The 21,876-nt window shown below is 37.0% G+C and overlaps 2 protein-coding genes across 10 annotated transcripts in view; one reads left to right on the top strand and one right to left on the bottom strand.

Moving 5' to 3' along the window:
- Positions 1 to 4,509, bottom strand: part of NDUFAF5 (NADH:ubiquinone oxidoreductase complex assembly factor 5) — a 32,929-nt gene extending 28,420 nt beyond the window's left edge. For 4 of the 6 annotated variants that reach the window (XR_009703194.1, XM_061208410.1, XM_061208412.1 and 1 more), the window contains exons 1-2: positions 4,258 to 4,505; positions 2,008 to 2,048 (exon numbers count right to left, since the gene is read on the bottom strand). Coding sequence is in view for 4 of the 6 variants with exons in the window: in XM_061208410.1 (XP_061064393.1) it covers positions 2,008 to 2,048; positions 4,258 to 4,479 (263 nt within the window). In the remaining 2 variants the exon portion in view is untranslated. Of the gene's footprint in view, positions 1 to 2,007; positions 2,049 to 4,094; positions 4,200 to 4,257 lie in introns of those variants that run through there. The other 2 variants (XM_061208409.1, XM_061208413.1) reach the window with 2 other exon arrangements.
- A 105-nt stretch (positions 4,510 to 4,614) lies between these two features.
- The window catches only part of ESF1 (ESF1 nucleolar pre-rRNA processing protein homolog), a 58,367-nt gene continuing 41,105 nt past the window's right edge, over positions 4,615 to 21,876 (top strand). The window contains exons 1-8 of one of the 4 annotated variants that reach the window (XM_061208185.1): positions 4,615 to 4,670; positions 5,741 to 6,422; positions 11,675 to 12,084; positions 12,694 to 12,807; positions 15,110 to 15,210; positions 16,525 to 16,677; positions 18,945 to 19,059; positions 20,726 to 20,873. In XM_061208185.1, coding sequence (XP_061064168.1) covers positions 5,783 to 6,422; positions 11,675 to 12,084; positions 12,694 to 12,807; positions 15,110 to 15,210; positions 16,525 to 16,677; positions 18,945 to 19,059; positions 20,726 to 20,873 — 1,681 coding nt within the window. In that variant the 5' untranslated portion in view covers positions 4,615 to 4,670; positions 5,741 to 5,782. Of the gene's footprint in view, positions 4,671 to 4,859; positions 4,918 to 5,740; positions 6,452 to 6,745; positions 6,757 to 11,674; positions 12,085 to 12,693; positions 12,808 to 15,109; positions 15,211 to 16,524; positions 16,678 to 18,944; positions 19,060 to 20,725; positions 20,874 to 21,876 lie in introns of those variants that run through there. The other 3 variants (XM_061208186.1, XM_061208188.1, XM_061208189.1) reach the window with 3 other exon arrangements.

The following is a 21,876-nucleotide window of genomic DNA, read 5'->3' as shown; positions in this document are numbered from 1 at the left end:
AGCAAGAGTTCCTTCTCAATTTCTGTTAAAAACCTATGTCAAAAATATAGAACACCAGTACACAGCTGGAGAACCACTGGTGAGAGAACCATTTATTTACCTAATGCCCTTGATCTTGATTGTGAACACAGGCAGTGTGGCCTGGGGAAGCATATAGCCTTTGCAATCACAAAGACACGAGTTAGAATTCTGGGCCTGCAATTTACTGGCTCTGTGACCACAGACAAGTGATTTAATCTTGCTGGATCTCAGTTTCCCCATCTATAAAATGGAAAAGTTACTACCTTCCTCAGGGTTGGTATGAGAATTTTATGCAACAGTGCATGTAAAGCATTCAGCACAGTACAAATGTTCAACAATAGTTAGGACTTATTATTATCACCGGCTTTAACAGTACTAAGTAGGCTTCAGATAGCACAAATAAGACATTTAATAATCTGTTGGATTAGTTTAAAAAAATAAACATAAGATCAGTGTTGACAATACAAGCTATTCTAATAATAGAACATTAGTGTAAGACATTTCAGACTGTTATTTTTAATAATTTAATTCCAAAGAGTTACTGTTATTTTAAGACATGCTTTTAGCCAAAATCACAGTTTTCTCCACAGACCTGTGTTTTGCTCAGTACTATGACATAAAAAGATTGTAAAATCCAATCTGACTTGGAAAATTTAATGTTTCATTTATTAAATTGCAAATGACCTAAAATCCAGGCAAATGAATGACTACAGTATAGAGAATTAGCTATTTTTCAGATTTTTAAAATAACGAAACCAATGAAACAGATGAAATGAGGGTGATTTTTGCAACAATGAAGAATTTTTTTTTAAACTTTATGAAACTGATTCACCCCAAGACTCTTTTAAGTAGCCAGGATATATCCAAAATATGATTTCAAGAGTTTGTGATTTTACAAAATTCCCGTTTTTTGAATAGACAAATGTAATAAATTCATCCCATATTGGTCTAATTTAATGTGTGTCTTTTATACAAAAGAGCACAAAAAGGGATTTGCTAACATCACAGAGCGATTCTATAGCAAAGCCATTATTTAACTGTGGTTCCTGCTACCTGGCTGTAAACTCAAAGCTTTTGTTATGCCTAATATAGAGCAATGAATCCATCAAGGTTTTAATAATATTTGATGAAGGTGTTCTTTTCTCAAATCTGCATCTATATAATTGTCATAAAACCCTTATTGCTATTAATAATACCTAAGATATAATGGCCAAAGTCTCATATAACTTGATGGGGGAACAAATCTAGGTAGACTCTCTCCTTCACTTACATGGTAAAAGGTTCTGTTATAATTTTAAACTTTTAAAGTTAGGTTTAGTAAATCTTAAAATTCACATGTCAATTATATCCATTTTTGGAGCAATCTTTCCATTACTCACTTTTGACCAAATCAAGTGGAATAGCAATTCAGTCTTGGAGAGAAGCTGAGTTGTGCTTCCATTCATTCTTTTTTAAGACAACAATGAAGAAAAGAATACTTACTCTCTCAGACATAAAAAAAGGAGAGATCTAAGACTGATTAAAATCACTAATCCTGGTAATAAATTCATCTAGATTCTGCCATTCCAGATATCAAGTTCCCAGCATTTAATTTCTCAAGCCTTCATTCAAAAGTTGATTGGGGCTTCCCTGGTGGTGCAGTGGTTAAGAATCCACCTGCCAATGCAGGGGACACGGGTTCGAGCCCTGGTCCAGGAAGATCCCACATGCCACGGAGCAACTAAGCCCGTGCGCCACAACTACTGAGCCTGCGTGCCACAACTACTGAAGCCTGCGCGCCTAGAGCCCGTGCTCTGCCACAAGAGAAGCCACTGCAATGAGAAGCCCATGCACCACAACAAAGAGTAGCCCCCGCTCGCCGCAACTAGAGAAAGACTGCGCACAGCAACAAAGACCCAACGCAGCCAAAAATAAATTAATTAGTATATTAAAAACATAATTAAAAAGAAAAGTTGATTGTATTTTATTATGACAATCATCACTTACCTGGCTATGTCATATACACGGTCTGCAATCCGACTTCCAACCTGACAGATTATAAGAGGCAATGAAGTTAAGATGAGTAGGTTTAACAGAGAAGTAACACTTTTTCCAGTATTCAACAATCCATAGGTTACTTATGTTTCAACATGTTAAGTTCCCTTTATCCCTTTTTCAATTTGACCTCAGCAACTTTCTTTTCAAATTCTGAATAGGAACATCATAAATTAAAGGAAACACACTGAGTTAATTACTTCAGAAATCAATTTAAGGAAAGAAGACTAAATACTACATATGTATATATATACACATATATATGTATATATATGACTTTATATTCCATATGATACAAGAATGCAAGGCCAAAAAGCAACAGGATACCCCAATTAAAAAAAAAAATCAACAGGAACATAACAAGCATATTATTGTCTATAGATATTAGCATGAGGTATGTGAAAGTGAAAAATTAGTTAGCTGGGGATTATTACAGATCAATGTATAAGTGATCACTTAATAAAAACTATTATTTGATAACTACCAACAAATTTTGTGGAACTCCTAAATGAGTAAACAACTTTTCTGAGCAACATCTGCAAATTAGAAGTCAGCCAAATCTGAAGAAACCTCCTCAATCCCACCCTAATTTAAAAGAGGTCATAAGGTAGGCACCTCCGTTTTGCTGGGCTAGCTTCGCCTGGCAGGAATAAAGATGCGGGAGCCTAATATTCTACTCATTCCCTTATAAACATCCCAGAGTTTCTATTAGGACTTGAAAGTTCAGAACATATGTGTATTTGCTTTGGGGTGGGGAGGAGGGGTAAGGGAGGAGGGACAGCAGAAGTCTTTTCCCAGAGGACTCCACTTTGTACATCATTCCTAATATGAATACCTTTTGTTTATTATTTTTTAAAAACTCCCATATACTTTATCTCATCTATTCTAGTCCTAAACACTGGTGAGGGCTCAGTCAAGTTGCAATCCAGGTGCTTTTCTTGGAGAAGAGTGGCTGGAAACTCACATCTTCTAAGTACGTGTCACCATGAACCCTGAGGACAGAGTCACTCATCTGATCAGGCCAGGACGTGCACAGAGCTCTGCCCAAAGTAGGGGCAGTAAATGTTGGCTGCATTGGCTTGAAAGAACTCATTACACTTGATTTCAATTTTAGTCCATCCCTGAAGAAACACGAGGCCTGAGCTCTGTGCTGCCTGTCCAGAAAGCAGAAACCTGTTCAAGTCCCTAGTCCACCTAGGCAGAGAGGAAGAGGTCTCTCAAACCAGCACAGACAAATCAGAGATCTTAATTTATCTTAATGAGTCTTCCTAAAACACGAACCAGAGCCCATCACTCCATTGCTTAAAAGCATTCGACAGTCTGACATTCCTCTAGAGCCATGTTGGCCAATAGAAAAACAATCAGAGCCACATGAGCAACTTAAAATTTTCTAGTAGCCATTTTAAAAAGGGTAAAGAAATTAATTTTAATATTTTATTTAACCCAATATATCAAAACTAGAACTTCAACATGTAATCAATGTAAAAAGATATTAAGGAAATATTTTACATCCTCTGTTCACATTGTCACTGAAATCCCGTGTATTTTACATTTACTGCCCATCTCAAAGGGACATTCAAGTGCTCAATAGCTACATGCGGCCAGAAATTACCATATCGAATGGACAGCTGAGATGGAGAAGAAAATCCGAAGTCCTTACCCATTAAGGCCCTCGTAAGCTGGGCCCTCCCTGACCTCCCAGTGGAGGTCCCTGGAAGCCTCAACAAGATCCTTTCGGTCTCAGGGGCTCTGGGTTTGTCTTTCCCTTTGCCTACAAGGCTTTTCCCCCCAGATCCCAGCCTGGCTAATTCCTCATCACGTCGTCTGCCTGAGCGGCCTTCCCTGACCAGCGCAGTCACCTTACTACTTCACTTTGTTACCTGGCCTTACTTCTTTAGCTGAAATTATATTTTTTTGTTCACTGTCTCGCCTCGCACAAGAATGAAATCTCCTGAGAGCAGCGGTCTTACTTTGCCCTGGTCACACCTGTAATACAGGCACCATCTGCCGAGGTTATAAATGAATGAAGAGCAACTTACAAACACCGGCGCCCGGCCGCTGGGAGACTGCAGTAGAGGCCCAGACAGGCCGGTCGGCTGCTCAAGGTCACACAGCGAGGTGGGGGCGGCCGGGGCCTGGCCGGAGCTCCCGGACCCGAAGCCAAGGCTCGGCGCCGCCCTCCCCGCCGTCCCGCTGACTCACCTCCTCCTTCAGGTAGTCAAACTTTATCCGCTCAGGCTGCCGGGCCGCCCAGTTCTTCTGTTTCCTCTTCAAATCCCGATCGAATATGTTTAGGGACCTGGGCGAGGCGCTGCCCAGGGAAGAGACGCCGAAGGCCACCTTCCTGAAGCCGACGTTCTTCGCGGGGACCCCCGCCGCCGGAGGTCGCCGCCACCGGGGCGGGAACCTGGTCAGCCGCAGCATCTCCAGCGGCGACGCCGCTTGCAGGCGCATTTATCGTGCGCATGCGCCGCGGCTTCAGCGAGGACTCTGGAGAGCTTCGCCGAGGGAAAGCGGAAGAAGTTTGGCCAGTTCGCGTGCCATTACGGCTGCGCGTCACGCTGAGGATTGTGGGAGTGGCGGCTCACGTGAGGCTCGGAGAGGTCTCGGAGTTGGTGAGTGGGGTTAGGTTCCAGAAAAAGGGCTTGTCGAGGGGGCAGAATCAGTCTGTGACAGGGTCTCCGTCGGATTCGTGAGAGCCGCGCTCTTCCTCCTTGCCTTTCCGACTTCTTTCTTCAGGCTTTCTTGCTCTTGCTCCGGGTCCTGTTGAGGGACCTCAGCCCCAAAGCGGCTCTCTGAGGTTTGGGAGTTGGGAAGGAGATCCTAGTTCCGGGGTCACCCTGGTGTTCCCCGCGTTAGAGGGTGGGTAGAAGGGGAGGGTAGGCTACAGAGATGAGGGCGGGCGTCGGAGATGAGGTCAGGTCGCCTTCCCCTCTCCGAATATCTGGAGTGTATCAAGTGCTTTCGTTCTAAACATTTATACACATTAGCTCTAATAGTTGAATGAAATGGTACCTACCCTACCCCATAAGGCTGTTCAGAGGGTTAAATGTTTAATTGTATGAGTGCATCATAGTCAGGCCTTGCTTTTGAAACAAAGCACTACTACCATGTATTTATTAACTAGAGTGAGACTTCACCAGATTCATGAAGGGTGGTAGTATATAAAGGGGGAACTTTGAGCTAAACCTGAATTGATTTTGGTCTGTTTAGTTAGGAGACTAGCCACGTAGAAGTAAATGCTGTTCCGGGTAGAATGAAGTAAGGATTAATGGAGAGAATGGGACCAGAACGTGAAGAAACAAATAAGGCCAACTGAGACTTCGGAATTTTTTAATTACATTAGTTTTTTACTTGTAATACATACAAGTATACAAGTAGAAATATAGGATATCTAAGTGAGGGCAGTTGGCTAGTAATCATTTGCCCCCCTCCATAAAGACCTGGAATTCTGCTTGGTTTTGCCTTAAATTTATTTCTCCATATGATCTGTACTCAAAAGAAGATATTCTGATAGTTTTTTATTTTCTGCATGTGACTCAAAATGAGTTTGGGAAAGGAAATTAGACCTGTTACTTTTATTTTACTTACATTTACCTTAGAATACAGTATTGTGAATTAATATTTTCCCAAAACATCTTATTTAATTCTATTAGTAACCTTTCATTATTGTTTTATTTTTTAGTGTTTGGTTTCTTCAAGCATTTGCCCAGTCAGACATTTAAAAATGGCATCCAAACAAGAAATAATGAGTGACCAGCGGTTTAGGCGGGTTGCAAAGGACCCGAGATTTTGGGAAATGCCAGAAAAGGATCGAAAAATCAAAATTGACAAGAGATTTCGAGCAATGTTTCATGACAAAAAGTTCAAATTGAATTATGCTGTGGATAAAAGAGGACGCCCCATCAATCATAGCACTACAGAGGACTTGAAGCGTTTTTACGACCTTTCAGATTCTGATTCGGATCTCTCTGATAAAGATAATAAAACATTGAAGCAAAAGAAAATGAAGAAGAAAAAACCCCAGAATAAAAACGAAAAAGAATCAAAAAATCTTGCTGAGGAGAAAAAGAAAGAAACCAAGAAAATTAATCAAAAGGATTCTGGAAAGAAGAATGATTTAGATAACTCTGGGAGAATTCAGAAAATGAAAACCTCATGCAAATCTAAGAAGATAGAGTCAATAAGTCCCAAGAACGATAGCAAAGAATTTATACAAAAAAGTACAAAAGGGAAAAAAACCATTGTTCAACATAATACAGACTTGTTTCCCAAAGGAAAATTAAGAACAGTAGACTCAGGCACCTCTGAAATTGCGCAGTCTCCCAAAGTCAAGTATTCTGAGACAGGAAGAGAAATGCAGTCAGGTTGGTTGGAAAGAACTAAAGATTCTTTGGTATTACATTACTTATTTTTATACTGGTCTTTTAAAAAAGGAAATATATGTAATAAGTATTTTCATAGTATCATAAAAGTGGTCAAATGCTTATTTGGAAGTATAAAGCTATGAAAGAAAAAATACCATATGATAATGAATTTTTGATTTGATGCTATAATGGCTAGAAGAGAGACAAAAATTTAGGTCTTGTGGCTAAACAGTGATTTTGATTTGTGGTGGGCACTAGTGACAGCTAGGTTCTCCAACCAGATAAAATGTTACATGGTCTCATCACAGGATAAAAAGAGGTGTGTCTGAAGAAGGTAAGTAGAGTTGGGTGCTCATTCCTTCCTTCATTCATTCAACTCCTTTTAGTAACTAATATGTGGTAGATAGAACATTGAGTAAGACATGGTTCCCCCATCTCAGGGCTACTGTTAGTGTATATGACGCCTGTGCAGATTAGAAAAAGATGTGCCCTTCTGGACACACAGCACTTCCAGAGCTCACAGTTTGGTGAGGACAGCACCTTTGAGGGAGGTACAGGTTCTTTTCCCCTGAACAGACACAGCACTCCTGCAGGGTGTATGGCTTGGTGATTGGAGTTTGGCCTTGATTTCAGCCCTTCTTGACCCTTTGCCGATCACCTTTTGCAAATAACAACCTGCTAAACTGTGCAGTGGCACTGGTCTAAAGCAGTACTGTCCAATAGAAATATATAATTTTGAATTTTCTAGTGGACACTTTAAAAAGTAAGAAGAAACAGGTGAAATTAATTTTATTAATATATTTTATTTAACCTAATATATCAAAAATTATTTCAGTATGTAATCAACATAAAAAATGTAATGGGATATTTTATATTCTATTTTCATACTAATAGCAAGTTGGATGAGCCATCTTTCAGATACTCAATTGCCACATGTGGCTGCTGGCTACCATACTGGACAGTGCAGATCTAAAGCAGAAGAAATTAATCAGAACCATAATACAAAATAGAGTAATTTAAAGTGCCATAGAAGAACAGGGCTCTGAGAATTCGGAGGAGGAGGTCACTCAAGTATGGTAATCAGTAAAATTCATAGGTGAAGTGCTGTTTTGGTTGGGGTTTGGAAGAATTAAATTTGGGATTCAGAGTATTCTACACGGAAAGAACTTTTTGAGCAGAGATACGGTTGGGCTTGCTCAGAAGAGATCAGTATTCCCATTTGATTAGATAATAAGGTGTCTGAAAGGGTGAGCGAATAATAAAGCTAGAAATGGTTGTTTGAAGCTAAGTGAGAAACATCTGACTTTAGTTCATGTTTACAAGTTTTCTAAGCTTATTAAAATGTTGCATCACCTCTGGCAGCAGGAAATTTTGAGTGTTGGTATTGCTGATGGTTGATGTTGTAACTGAAAATTGGTGATGTTCAGATAAGCCAGACAAAGGCTGGCTGTGATTACAGGACCCAAGGAAGGTAGGCATCAGGAAGAGGCAGAGAGAGGTCTTGACAGGCCTCTGGGAAGGTAGGAAGTATCAGGCAGTGGACAGAATTCTAAATAGCAGGGACTAGGGGTCAGGGGTGAGATTTGTAGTGGAACCAGACAGCAAACTGAGGTATAGGGACAAGGGATGCAAGTCTGGTTACTGAAAGTGGAGAATAAGATCAGGCTGGGAACAGCAGCAAGGTTGGCTTGTTGCTGAGTTTGTGAGCGAAGTTAGTCTAGCATCCTTCAAATTTCACTAGATTTAGGGCATTAGATTAATATAACATATCCATATAATCCTTGGGGTTGACTTTACAGAATCTTTTGACGTATCTTTTTAAATTTAATTTTCTCAGTAACCATGAGAAATTAGGATATATTCATTAGGAAACAAGTGATCTATGTGAGGATACACAGAGCTGGGCCAGTAACTCAGGTCTTTGACTCTTTCTACCCCAGCATGTTGTTTGCTGTAATTTACATTGGTTCCACAGTCTAGAAAAAGCATTATCTGTAAGTAGAGATCAAGTGACTCCACCAGCACTATCTTTTTTTCTTTATTCATTCAGGACTTATCGTTCCAGCAAGTACTGTGTATAAGGGGCTTTTTAAGTGCTATGAGGTAAAGATGATGTAAGGAGTTGCAGTTTAATATTACATATCATTTTAAAATGTTGATGCCCAGCACTTGCACTCCTAAGAATTTATTTTAGGTAAACAATTGGACATGTGTTTAAAGAATTGTGCATTATAGCATTGTTTTTAAAATTTTTTAAGTGGTAACAAAATCATTAGGGGATTGATTAAATAAGTTATGATATATCCAAATATGTTCATGACATACGAAGTTTTAAAAATAGGTTACATGGGAATTCCCTGGTGGTCCCATAGTTAAGACTCTACGCTTTCACTGCTGAGGGCATGGGTTCCATCCCTGGTCAGGGAACTAAGATCCCGAAAGCCACGCGGTGCGGCCAAAAAAAAAAAACACATAGGTTACAAAATAGAATAAATGGTATGACTAGCTACTTAAATTAGTGGGCATATCATAGAAAACAAATTTAGGGAGTTATGTACCAAAATAACCACTCAGTTATCTCTGAATGAAAAATTACTAGTCATCTTTATTTTCTTTGCTCAACCATATTTTCTTAATTTTTTACAGTGAGCATTCATTACTTTTATAATCAGAGGGAAAATGATAAAGCATTTTTTTAAAGTAGGTGAATAATAGTAGTGTTTATAGTCACTACTAGAGCAGTACCATCTAGGAATAGAGGGAGTTACTTATTTTTCTATTCCCTCATTATTTAGAATAAGGCTTTGTACAAGGTAGACTCTGAGCAAACGTTTAGTGAATGAATAAATATTCTGAATGTACTTGATATTGTCAAAAATTTTAAAATACTAGATCTCTTTAAGTCTCCCATGTATCAATTTATTATACAACCCCAAATGTGATATGTGTACCATTGTCATGTGAGAAGATGTCATATGTCAGGTGATACTCGAACTTTTTTTATATTAATAGTTACGTAGTTCAACATCTTAGGTAAAAAAATGTAACCACCATATCACGTTTGTGGCTTCAGGGATATTGTTTAGAACAAGCTAATATTTTTAATTTAAAAAAATTCAGCTTCATGAAAAATATCAGTGACAGGCAAAAATCATGAAAATTGTATAGTAATAACTGATGTTTGAGAAATATTGCAATATTAGATAGAGCTCTATCCCCAAGGTGTTATTTTAAGCAGGTTGCTTAAAAGTGAATTCTAATGCTTATCTAATAGTAACTTTCTTTCACTCTCATGGTGGTGTTTTTCTGATCCCATTTATAGAACTTATGATAATGCCTTTTTTTGGCTTTTTCACATCTACTAGTTAGTTATCTTTTATTACTCCCCCCTCTTGTGGTACTAAAATAAAGCTCAGTTCCTACTTTCCTCCTAACAAAACTCCTTTTTATTTGGTCTCAGGTCGGGCATCTTTTTGAAGCCTTCCTTATTATAAATACCTCTCTGCCGGCAAATTTAGGTGTTTCTCTCTGTGGTGCTTTAGAACATAATTCCATAAATCAGTAAATGATTTCTTTTGTTTATGAGCTCATGAAGAGCATGGGATCATGTTATAAATCATCTCCCTTTTTGGTCCCCCCAGCTCAATTCTTTGTACATGGTACTCAATATCTGGTCAGTGAATGACTATTATAAGATTATAGGACCACTTATAGGCTCTATCCACTTAGAACCTGTGAATCAGAAACATAAGCTCCAACTTAAAGATGAATAAGATATATAAGATATATCTATACTCACACAGATATGCACAGAATAGATAGAAGCATATGATTGTTTTAGAAATAGGAAATCAGTCCTTTCTGTGTATAATGAGGGCCAAAAAAAACCCAGTTTAAGGTGAAACCAGTCTTTCACTCATATATTGCTAACCATAAGTCAGTTGCAAACTTTAAGATGTAGCAGGAAAGTTATTATTTTGCTCTCTTCATAAGTGATCTTATCCACATCACAACTTTTGTTATTATATACAAGAATCAGTCAAAAATTTTATCTCCAGCTCAGACTTCTCTGAGCTGTAGACTCATACAGCCAACGGCCTTCTCTATGTCCCTTCTTAGATGGCTCAAAGGCACTTCCAGTTCAACATATCCAAAACCAAATTCATGATATACCTCCACCAAACAAACTTGTTCTCTTCCATCATTACCTCTTTTTCTGTCTGTCCATCTAACTAGCTAGCTCCTTCTGCAAGCCAAGAAGCTAGGACTCATCTTTGATACTGCCCAGATTCCCCATATTAAGCCCCTGTCACTGATTACTGTTGGTCTTACCTCCTGACTCTGAAAGTCAAGAGCGACTCACTACTCTACATCTCTCCTGCCACCAACTTAGTGCTACCTTCATTTCTTGCTAGGAATACTGTACTAACCTTTTAATTCTTTTTCACATCCACTCTTAACTGCCTCTAGTCAGGTTTTCTACACCGTTGCTGAGGTGATCTCAATATGCAAATCTGATGATGTCCCTCCTTCTGAAAATAGCAGTGGCTTCTCATATGTTTTTATGATAAAGTCCAAAGCTACATGGCACCTACCTAACTCTTCAGTTTCATTTTCTACTTGACTTCTGTACAAGAAGACTTCTGGCTATCTGTAATCCGGACATGCTTGCCAGCTTTTTTCTATTAGTGGATCTTTACATATGCTTTTCTTGCTATTTGGAACATTTCTTTCATCTGTTAGTCTAACCCTGACTACTTAATTCCTCTTCATCCTTCTAGTAGCAACTCGTTTATCACTTACTTAGGGACCCCTATTTTGTGCTCTCATAGCATCTTGTAACATTTCTTCTTGGCACTTATCCTAGTTGTAATTTCCTTTTTTTATGTGCATTGATTTGATTGATTTTATTTGATCAGTAACTGTCCATCTATCCTCTTCACCTGACTGGAAGCTTATTGAGGGCATTGATTGCTTCTCTTTTGCCAATGGTAGTATATTGAGTACCTAGCACAGAGCAGACACTCCATAAATATTGAATGAGTATATGAATCTACTTGTGTGATCTGGGTATATATTAAGATTTCTATTAAATAACTTGGTTGGGCATGAATTTTGCTGAATTTATATTTTCCTTTAGTCTGTTTCATAGATATTATATTTTTACTGGATTTGAGGTCAAAATAACTTGGATTTAATTTAATTCAGTGTTTACGTTTTCTTAATTTCTCCCACCTTTGACCTTTTTGCAGTGGTTCCATTCATAATGGCAAGAGACAGTGATGGTCATGAAAACTCAGCAAGTGGTAAAATGTTTGACAAAGAAGCTCTGGAGGAAGATTCACAAAGTGCTAGTGAAATGGGAGGTGATGAAGAATCTGAAGATGAAATTACAGGCATTTGTAGAGCTGTTGCTGCTGGTCTTCATGATGATGATGGTGATGATGATGATGGAGGGAATGAAAATGATGAGGAGGAAGATGAAGATGAGGATAGTGAGGATGATGATGAAAGTGACAGTGGCCCCGATCTTGCGAGGGGCAAAGGAAATATAGAAACCAGTTCCGAAGATGAAGAAGATATGGCATATTTACTTCCAGAGGAATCTGGTTTTGAGCATGCTTGGAGAGAATTAGATAAAGATGCTCCTCGGGCTGATGAGGTGACCTTTTGAATAAATAAGACTATTTGTCAAGAGTACAGTACCAGTAGCTGTTATAGATGGTAGGATTGATGTCATTAAATTAACAAGGAAAAGCTTTATTGGTAAATAATACTCTTGATGATGATTCTGATTAAAACTTCTTGATACAGAATATACCTATATAAAGTACATGTCTGTCCAAGCAGATAGGGATGAACTTCTATATAAATAATTAAAAGTCACATGAAATTTTTAGAAAATTCTTGTTTTAACTAGGAGTTTATATTTCAGTTCCTACTGCACCTATTAGAAATGCTGTAGATTAATATACTCAACTTTCCTACTTATGGGTGGCAGAATAGCTTAACAAACTTGGTGGTTAAAGAATCAGCTCGTCATCGTGTTCTGATTCAAGAACTAAGAACCAATAAGAGAAAATGCTTTTCTGTTGACAGTTTTACTTTTGTGTGACTCATCTGAAGTTTTCTCTTACATATTGAGACCACTTAAATACTATATTAATGATTTCAGGATTTGGGGAAAAGAAGGCATATTTTTACTATCTTAATTTTGCAAGCATTGGGAATGATATAGATTATGTCATATTTAATTTTTCTCATTTCTTAGATTACGCATCGATTAGCAGTTTGCAACATGGACTGGGATAGATTGAAGGCAAAAGATTTGCTGGCTTTGTTCAATTCATTTAAACCTAAAGGAGGTGTTATATTTTCTGTAAAGGTGAGAATTGATTTTATTTTGAAGTAAATATTTCTAAGCATTCTAAGTTAAATCTCTAAGTTAAATCTCTTTTAAAATCTCTTTTAAAGTCATAGTTTTCCTTCTAAGGAAAATAATCTGGAAGTTGTCCAATACAGTTAAGGCACAAAACTGATATAATAGGTATGAAAGTAAGAAAGGAAGAGGTAAAATTATTGCTCGGTTATATGATTGTGTTTAATTAAAACAAATCAACTGAAAAGCTGTTATAATAAAGCTCAGTAAAGGGACAAGGTATAAGATAAATATTAAAAAAAAAATGCTTCATTACTAGCATTAACAAGAAGAAAAATTAGCAGCAGAAACATATAAAAGCCTTAGAAATTACCTTAAACAATATGACCTATATGAAGTAAGCTGTTACACTTGATAAATAATACTTGAAAAACTTAAATTTTGAGATACCATATTTCTAGAGAGCCCGCACGGGTATTAAGACTCCAGGCTTTGTAGTATGACAGACCTATATTCAAATCTTAATTCTGATACATGCTGTATGATCTTGTGCATTTTATTGATTAATTTCTCAAATGTGTTTTCTCCTCTAAGTAGATATAGCAGTAGTATTTCTTAAGGTAGTGGTAAGGATTAAATGAAAAGGAGATCACGGTAAGTATTTAGTACAGTGCCTGAAACAGCTCTAAATTACTGTTGTTCAGTTTAAATATTTAAGATGTCAGTTCTGCAGTTTTAGTATAGTTTCAATCAAAATCTCAGTTCAAATGAAAGTTAAGAAAAAGGTTACCATTAATCATCTAAAAGAATAAACAAGTGAGAATGACTCACAAGTTTTTGAGAAATCATACCAGTATAAAAGGATTCACCCTACCAGTTACAATATCTCAACATTTTATAATGCTACAGAATTTAATAGCTTTGGGTAAAAGTACAGGGACAACTTGATGGACTAGGTAGATTGAAGAGTTTGTATAATAATTTAGATCAAAATAAACTTCTTGAGTATGTGGTATTGGAACAAATGGACAAGTCCTTATGTGGAGAGCTTAGTGCAGATCCTCATAATAGCCCCAAATGATAGCCAGATGAAATAAAGAAAAAAATTTTTAAACTACAGGTAGAATAAAATAGAATGGGGCTTCCCTGGTGGCGCAGTGGTTGAGAATCTGCCTGCCAATGCAGGGGACACGGGTTCGAGCCCTGGTCTGGGAAGATCCCACATGCCGTGGAGCAGCTAGGCCCGTGAGCCACAATTACTGAGCCTGCGCGTCAGGAACCTGTGCTCCGCAACGAGAGGCCGCGATAGTGAGAGGCCCGCGCACCGCGATGAAGAGTGGCCCCCGCTTGCCACAACTAGAGAAAGCCCTCTCACAGAAACGAAGACCCTACACAGCCATAAATAAATAAAAATTAAAAAAAAAAAAAAAAAATAGAATGGTATTTTTGTTAAATCTTGTGTTTTAGGAGATGGGTAGTAGGAATCTCTAGACTTATAAAGAGGAAAAAAAATACAAAGAATCAACAGATGTAAGCATACATACTAAAAACTTCTGCATTGAAACCTATTTTATGCAACTTAGATTAGTAAGAAAAACTTGGATCCCCTAGTGGATAAATTAGATATTTCAAACAACTCAAAAAAGTGTACATTAGTTAATAGATGAATATTAAGCCCAGTTGTATCAAAACAGTGCAGATTAATACAATTATATTTCTTGAATCTCAAAAGTAGCCAAGATAGAAAAATACCAAATCTAGGCGAGTGTGAATCCTTCTTATACCAAGACTATATCTAACCTGTGTGATAAGATTGTCATCAGTTCTTTTTTATTTAAAGAATTTCTTTAAAAGAAAGCATTGGATAAACGATACGATTTTAGGGATAAGATAGGGATTACAAAATTATTTTTCTTCATTGTTTTATATATTTCTTTAATCATTTTAATATATCTCATTTAAATTATTTAATCCAATCATTTTTACACGTGTGTGTGTGTGTGTTATGTATCATTCCTTGAACTTAGAATCTTGTTTCACTTTTCTGAATTTTTCCCTTAGAACCCAGAATGTATGGAGGAGATACTCTGTTTTTGTTCCCAAGCCCACATCTGTTAATCCCCAGCCAAAATGACTATTTTTAAGATTATTCCTCAGGATGCTTTAGCTTCCTATAGTGGGTTTGGAAGTGAAGCATTCTTGCTGTTTTCATTGAGTCCAGTTGTTTAGAGTTCCTGACCTTGACAGGTCTGTATATTATAAGAAAAGGGAAATATAAATTACATTAATCTTATTTTTTTGTGTTTAGATATATCCTTCAGAATTTGGAAAGGAGAGGATGAAGGAAGAGCAAGTTCAAGGACCAGTAGAGTTATTAAGCATTCCTGAAGATGCCCCTGAAAAGGACTGGTATTAAAACACTCTAGAAAATAAAACTAAACCTCATGAGTTTGTGTCACTAGTTCAGAATTCTGGTCACTTTAATAGTTGGGACTAAAGTTTACACTTGTGCCATTCATGGTTAAAACAGGTTGCAAAGCAGGTTAAAGTCTGTCAGAAGTGGCACACTATTCCAGTAACATTTATTGTGTGTATTTGTATTTCTATATTCATGAAAATTATTATTGCAGTTTTAAAAACATGTCATGATTAAACTGATTTAGGGGTCTCAGCCTCATTGCCCTGAATCAGTAAGTTTTGTTTTTTTTCTGAGATGTTGCTTTTTATGTAAATGGCATTGAAACTATTTGCCTTCAAATTATGTAATTTCTCTTATTTAAGGATTAAATAGAAAAATACAAGAATAGTAGAAAAAGTTCTTAATCATCGTAATGTAGTATAGAAAAAAGTTTAAGGTAGTTTTTAATCCACTAGGTGGAGCTATATGTGCACTTAATAAAGATTGGTGGCAAAAGAGAGCAGATGCAGACCCTCAAAGAATATGCTGTAGTTAAGTAAGTTGAATTTACACCATGTAGACTTGACAACACCTGAATAAAGTTTTACAAGATCAGTAATTTCTTTATAATAAAAGCCAGTGCTTTCCTAGAATATTTTATAATACAGTGATCCTCTCCAGTGGTTTTACTTGAGAAGGCTGTACGTGATAGCAAAACAAACAAAAAATAGCTATTCTAAGAATTAAAATCACAGGTAAGCACATGTAGTTCTTGCTTTCCTTTTCTAGATATCAAATTCCAGTCAAAATCCCTGGTCTGTACCTTGTCAAAATAATAAATTGGCTTAAGTATTTAATGTTCATGAAGGCAAAATCATAAAGGAAGGTTGGATTGGAATAAAAACCAGTTTGTAATATATTTTTCTTGGAACAATTACATTTATTTTTTTATTTTTATTTTTTTTATAAATTTATTTATTTATTTATTTTTGGCTGTGTTGGGTCTTCGTTTCTGTGCGAGGGCTCTCTCTAGCCACGGCAAGCGGGGGCCGCTCTTCATCGCGGTGCACGGGCCACTCACTATTGCGGCCTCTCTTGTTGCGGAGCACAGCCTCCAGACGCGCAGGCTCAGTAGTTGTGGCTCACGGGCCTAGTTGCTCCGCAGCATGTGGGATCCTCCCAGACCAGGGCTCGAACCCGTGTCCCCTGCATTAGCAGGCAGACTCTCAACCACTGTGCCACCAGGGAAGCCCCATTTATTTTTTAAAGGGAGAGAGTATTTGTGTTCCTGTTTAAGTAAGCCTAATGAGTTTTTCCCCTTTTAGGACCTGTAGAGAAAAACTGAGAGATTATCAATTCAAACGACTGAAGTACTATTATGCAGTAGTAGACTGTGATTCTCTTGAAACAGCCGCTAAAATTTATGAGGATTGTGATGGCCTGGAATTCGAAAGTAGTTGCTCGTTCATAGATCTAAGGTAATCTAGTGTGTGTTGTACCAATTTAATCTTGTAGCACAACGTGATTATAAGAATTGAAATATTAGAACTGGTAGTGCTCTCTGTCCTTTCACATTCTAAGAGGATTTTTTGCCTTTGGTGAACTCTCTTGTAGAACATCACTCTTAAGAAAGAAAACTGGAATGAGAAAATGCTAAAGTATTAGGTATGAGTCACCTCACGTTTATGTCCTTTCAGATGTGTCAGATATGTTTTTAGGATGATGGGTTTTATGTAGCGATATTTCTTTGCAACTCTCTTTTAGAACTAGGAACCAGGGTGAAGTAACTTTTTAAAAAGCATTGAGGTGGAGGCAAAGGAATTTGCTTGTAATAAACTAGTATCTCTTGATCTGTGCCATCCAATACAGTAGTCAGTAGTCATATCTGGCTTATTTACATTTATTTAATTAAAAATTTAAAAAAGTTTAAACTCATTTGCTTAGTCACACTAGGCACATTTCAAGTACTTAATGACCACATGTTGGACAGAACAGATACAGAACTTTACCATCATCACAGAAAGTTCTTTTGGGCAATGCTGCTCAGTGAATGGTGTTGCTGGCTTTATCTTCAGACTTGGGCATTATTTCCACCACATGCTCAGGCTTCACTGACCCGAGCTGAAAAACCTTAGGTGTTTGGGAATGTCTGTTCTAAGGAAACCGGGAAGCCGAACTACTGTACCATTTTATCATTAGCCTAGTTCTTTGAACCCAGTGAACCATTCTACTGTGACATTTTCAATAGAAATCACTTGTTTGTATCCAGGTTTGTTAGCGGCTTTGTTCTCAAAATGAAATATTTTAGGAAAAAAAAAATGCATCAGTTGATAATCACTGTGGCTTTCACACTTCAAAAGCATTCCAACTTGTAGAAAAATACAAGTAAAATTTTTTGTATTGATAATTTAGGGTAAGAGTTTAGCATGCTTAAGTATATAGCAAGAAGGGCATATCTCATCAAACAAGACATTTTCTTCTCTTTTCTGTTAACAGTTTCAAAAGGAGGTACTTGTTTTGGATATATAAATAGTAGTTACCAAACATTTGTTAGAATGTCAAACTCTGCGTATCATGAGTTCATGTTCACATGTTCTTTTCAGGATCATTTTATTCTTTCTGTTTCCTTTTTGGGACATTTTCATGCAGTATTAGAATAAGCTCTGGCAGTACCTAGAAAATAAGATCAATGACCATGGAAAAACTTATATTCCCTGTTTTATTTTGTCATATATAACTTAGTAAAAGAAAATGGAATTTTCTGCTGCCATCCTGTTATCTAGGGCAGGGGTTCCCAATCCCTGGGTCGCAGGCTGGTACTGGTCTGCAGCCTGTTAGGAGCCAGGCTGCACAGCAGGAGGTAAGCGGCAGGCGAGCCAGCGAAGCTTCATCTGCCGCTCCCCATCGCTCGCGTTACTGCCCTAAGCCTAACACCCCACCCCCACCCCCCGTCTGTGTAAAAATTGTCTTCCACGAAACCGGTCCCTGGTGCCAAAAAGGTTGGGGACCGCTGATATAGACCTAATGAACCTTAATTATTCATTCCTCCCCTCAAAAATCATTTTTGATGCAATATACAGCAGGTGCTTTTTCACGTGTGGAAATAAAATCTCCTATATAAATTACAAAAACCTAAATATAATAACCATGGATCATTTCTCTTTGCTTTTTTCCTCCCATTCCTTAGCCTGATGCCTAAGAATTGTCAAACAATTACAGTGGCTAATTTACATTTAACAACTATTTATTTGTGAAAAAAATTATAAAATTGTTAAGATTTTTTTAGTCTTGAAGAATCAACCTTAAGCTTTTCCTTATTTTCAGTGACACCTCAGATGTATGATACTTTATATTCAGAGCACTTACCCATTAATAATTCTATTTGATCTTCAGAATATCATATAGCAAGCCAATGACTGAGCTATCAGGAATCTAGGTCTTTTTGAAACATGAGGGACCCATGTGTGTTTACACCTGACTCATATTAACTGACTCCTAACGCAGGGTTTCTGCCTACACAGACTTCACTCAAATTTGGTGGAATTACAGATTTATAGCTTAGGAATTTCAGAAATTTTGTGCCAAGGTTATTTCTAACATTGTTTGCTTCATCTACATGTGTGTTCTGTAGAATCTCTTATATGGTGTGTATACACTATACCTAATTAAAAGAGAATCTAAACTCTGGTTGTTTATCACTGCAGCATATGTTTAAATAAATTTATTTTTTTTCTTTGTGTCTTAGGTTTATACCAGATGATATTACTTTTGATGATGAGCCCAAGGATGTAGCCTCAGAAGTGGATTTAACAGCATATAAGCCAAGATATTTCACATCTGCTGCAATGGGAACATCAACGGTATTTCTTAACTTTAGAAAATATATAGCTGGACTCCATTTCTTTAAGAAAAGAGTTGTTTACTTACAGCATCTTTAGAAATGGAAAGGATTCAAAATTTTAAAGCATAAGTACAAATAGAAATCGAACACAGGTGTATTTGCATTTTTATCTCCCACATGTGTTGGAACCTATTTTCAAATTTTTGTTGTGCCTTTAAGCCTGAGTCAGTTACCTGCAAATGTTTCTTTTTTCTCTCCTATCTTTCCCGTACAGTGTTACTTAACTAGATTCTTTAATAAGTAATATGTTAGTTATTAATATCCTAGGGAGTAGGGGTAAGGAGGTAACAGATTACTTCAAATCACAGTTAAAACCAGTGGAAATTTAAAATAGAAACACATTTTTTCTGCAGATATGATCCAAAATTCTAAAAACAATTGAAGTAGAATAATTCAGGACTACTAGATGTCACATTAATGCTTAATAATGAACAGCCAAAAGATTTTTATTGAATTAGTTTGTTACTTAGCTGCCTAGTTTCTGTGCTCTTCTCCATATACCTTCTATCCACAGCTGGACTCTGCAGCAGCCATACAGGCTTCTCATTGCCTTTCTTGTGACAAGCCACTGTGCTCTTCTGAGGATAGGCCAGTGGCAGAAAGAGAGCTGCTGTATCTGTCACCTGCAGCCTGTGGGTACTGTGTGGCCTTAATTAGTTACTGAGTACAGGGAAACCCCACCAGTATGCAATAAGTGAAGTCTAAAAGATTCAGTCACATAAAATGTAGGATCATGTTATTTTCAAGACTAAAAAATGGGCAAGCCTATCCAGCCAGCCAGTCTGGAGTTTCTACGGTCTGGCTGTATCATCCACATCTGTTCCAGTTCCATCAGTGGTTTTGTGGTTATCAGCTCAGTCTTAATTATCAGAATAAGAATAATTCTGAATGGTGACTAGCTGGAATTTCTCTGACAATGGCAACTATTTTAAGTATTGGATCTCTTGGTGCCCATTTTGTTGTCCGGAACTGGAAAGATTAGCCTGAGGGGGAAAAAAAGCAAGGATGTGGGACCCGCCCTGTCATGAAGATTAAACCTCTAACTGGACTCTGAGAATGGGGGCTGCATAGAGGACAGGAGCCAATCACAAGACCGATGATGTTATAGATGAATTCCTGTGTCGTGGGGGTTTACTGTACTTCCAACGAATAGATGCCTTTTTCATCAGTGGCTCTTAATCTCTTTTGGAAAATGGACCACACTGAGATTGTGTTGAAAGCTTTATCAGCAAATTTCAGACAGTTTGTAGACCTCCTGAAATGCCTAGAACTCCAGGTGAAAACATGTCTTGACTCATTCATAGTAATGTTACTTATTTCACTAGTGCATTTTCTCGTTTCTTTTCACCACAATCAGTCCATACACTGATGAATTTTTACTCCAAATAATAGAGTACCTTTCATATAGTAAAGAGTTAGGAGGATGAAGGCACAGGGTAATTGAAATGGTTCCCTTTCCACAGGTAGAAAACTTTTCATTAAGCATGTTATTTATTATTTGTTTTAGCACATCTTTTTTAGTGTACTGTTAAACATACAAGTTAACGATAAATATTCTTTAACAAGTTGGGGTTGCTGACATTTCCATTTTTATTTGTTGTTTTTTTCTTATTCATTGGTGAAAGGTGGAGATCACTTGGGATGAGACAGATCATGAAAGAATTACAACACTCAACAGGAAATTTAAAAAGGAAGAGCTTTTGGACATGGATTTTCAAGCCTACTTAGCTTCCTCTAGTGAAGATGAAGAAGAGATAGAAGAGGAGCTACAAGGTACTATTCATCTTTTGGTGTTCTACATTTGTAAGCATTTAGATACCTAATCTAGACTTACTAATGGAAATAAGTTTGACAGTAGCTTAAAAGGGAATATCAAACTAATCTTCAAACTGTCTGTGAAGCAAGCTCACATACACAGTATTATATACACTTTTAGATAGTAATTGAAATTTTTTATTTAAAGGTATTTTCTTAGCCTGAATTTCTTTAACCAAAAACACTTTGAAACCCTGACCTCACAAAAAAAGTCTGGCCTTTTAGACTAGTCATGATTGTTGTAGTTATGCATCACTTAAACTAGTAAAATGCTTTATTACCCCCCCTTTTTTAAACTAAGAGCTTCTTTTGGATTATTTTTTACATTCCATTTTTCTGCTCAATTGTTTACAAAGTAGACTCTTTCTGTTCATTTAGTGATTATCCTAGAAATCATGACTTGTATCCTTATTAAAGTTTAATGCTAATTAATATTTTTTACCCTCCTAGAGAATACAAGGAATCTTAAAACAACTTTCATGCTATTCTGTATATTGTAATTCTTAAGTCCCATAGGACGTTAATATTACTCTTTTGTTTAAATTTACCCACATTTTCCATACTACTTTTGCTCCTTATTCTTTTCTAAATCTCATACTTCTGTCTGGGATCATTTTCCTTCTGCCCTAAGTATATCTTTGATAATTTCCAGTAGTATCTACTGGTGTCAAACTCTTGAATTTTAGTTTAGTCTAAAAATTTCCTTTTTTGCCTTGATTTGTGAAGATATTTTCACTGGTAAAAAAATTCTAGGTGGACAGTCCTCCTGTCTCCACATTGAGATAATATCCTGCTGGCTTCTGGCTTCATTGTTGTTTTTGAGAAGTCAGCTGTCAGTCTACTTTTTTCAGTCTTTTGAAGGTTGCCTGGATTTTGTTCATTGACTGCTCTTTTTTTTTTTTTTTAATTTTATTTTATTATTTTTTTTTATTTTTATTTTTTGTCTGTGTTGGGTCTTCGT

The sequence above is a fragment of the Eubalaena glacialis genome, chromosome 13 (genome assembly GCF_028564815.1).
Source record: "Eubalaena glacialis isolate mEubGla1 chromosome 13, mEubGla1.1.hap2.+ XY, whole genome shotgun sequence".
Lineage (NCBI taxonomy): Eukaryota > Metazoa > Chordata > Mammalia > Artiodactyla > Balaenidae > Eubalaena > Eubalaena glacialis.
This window is presented reverse-complemented; position numbering and strand designations above follow the sequence as displayed.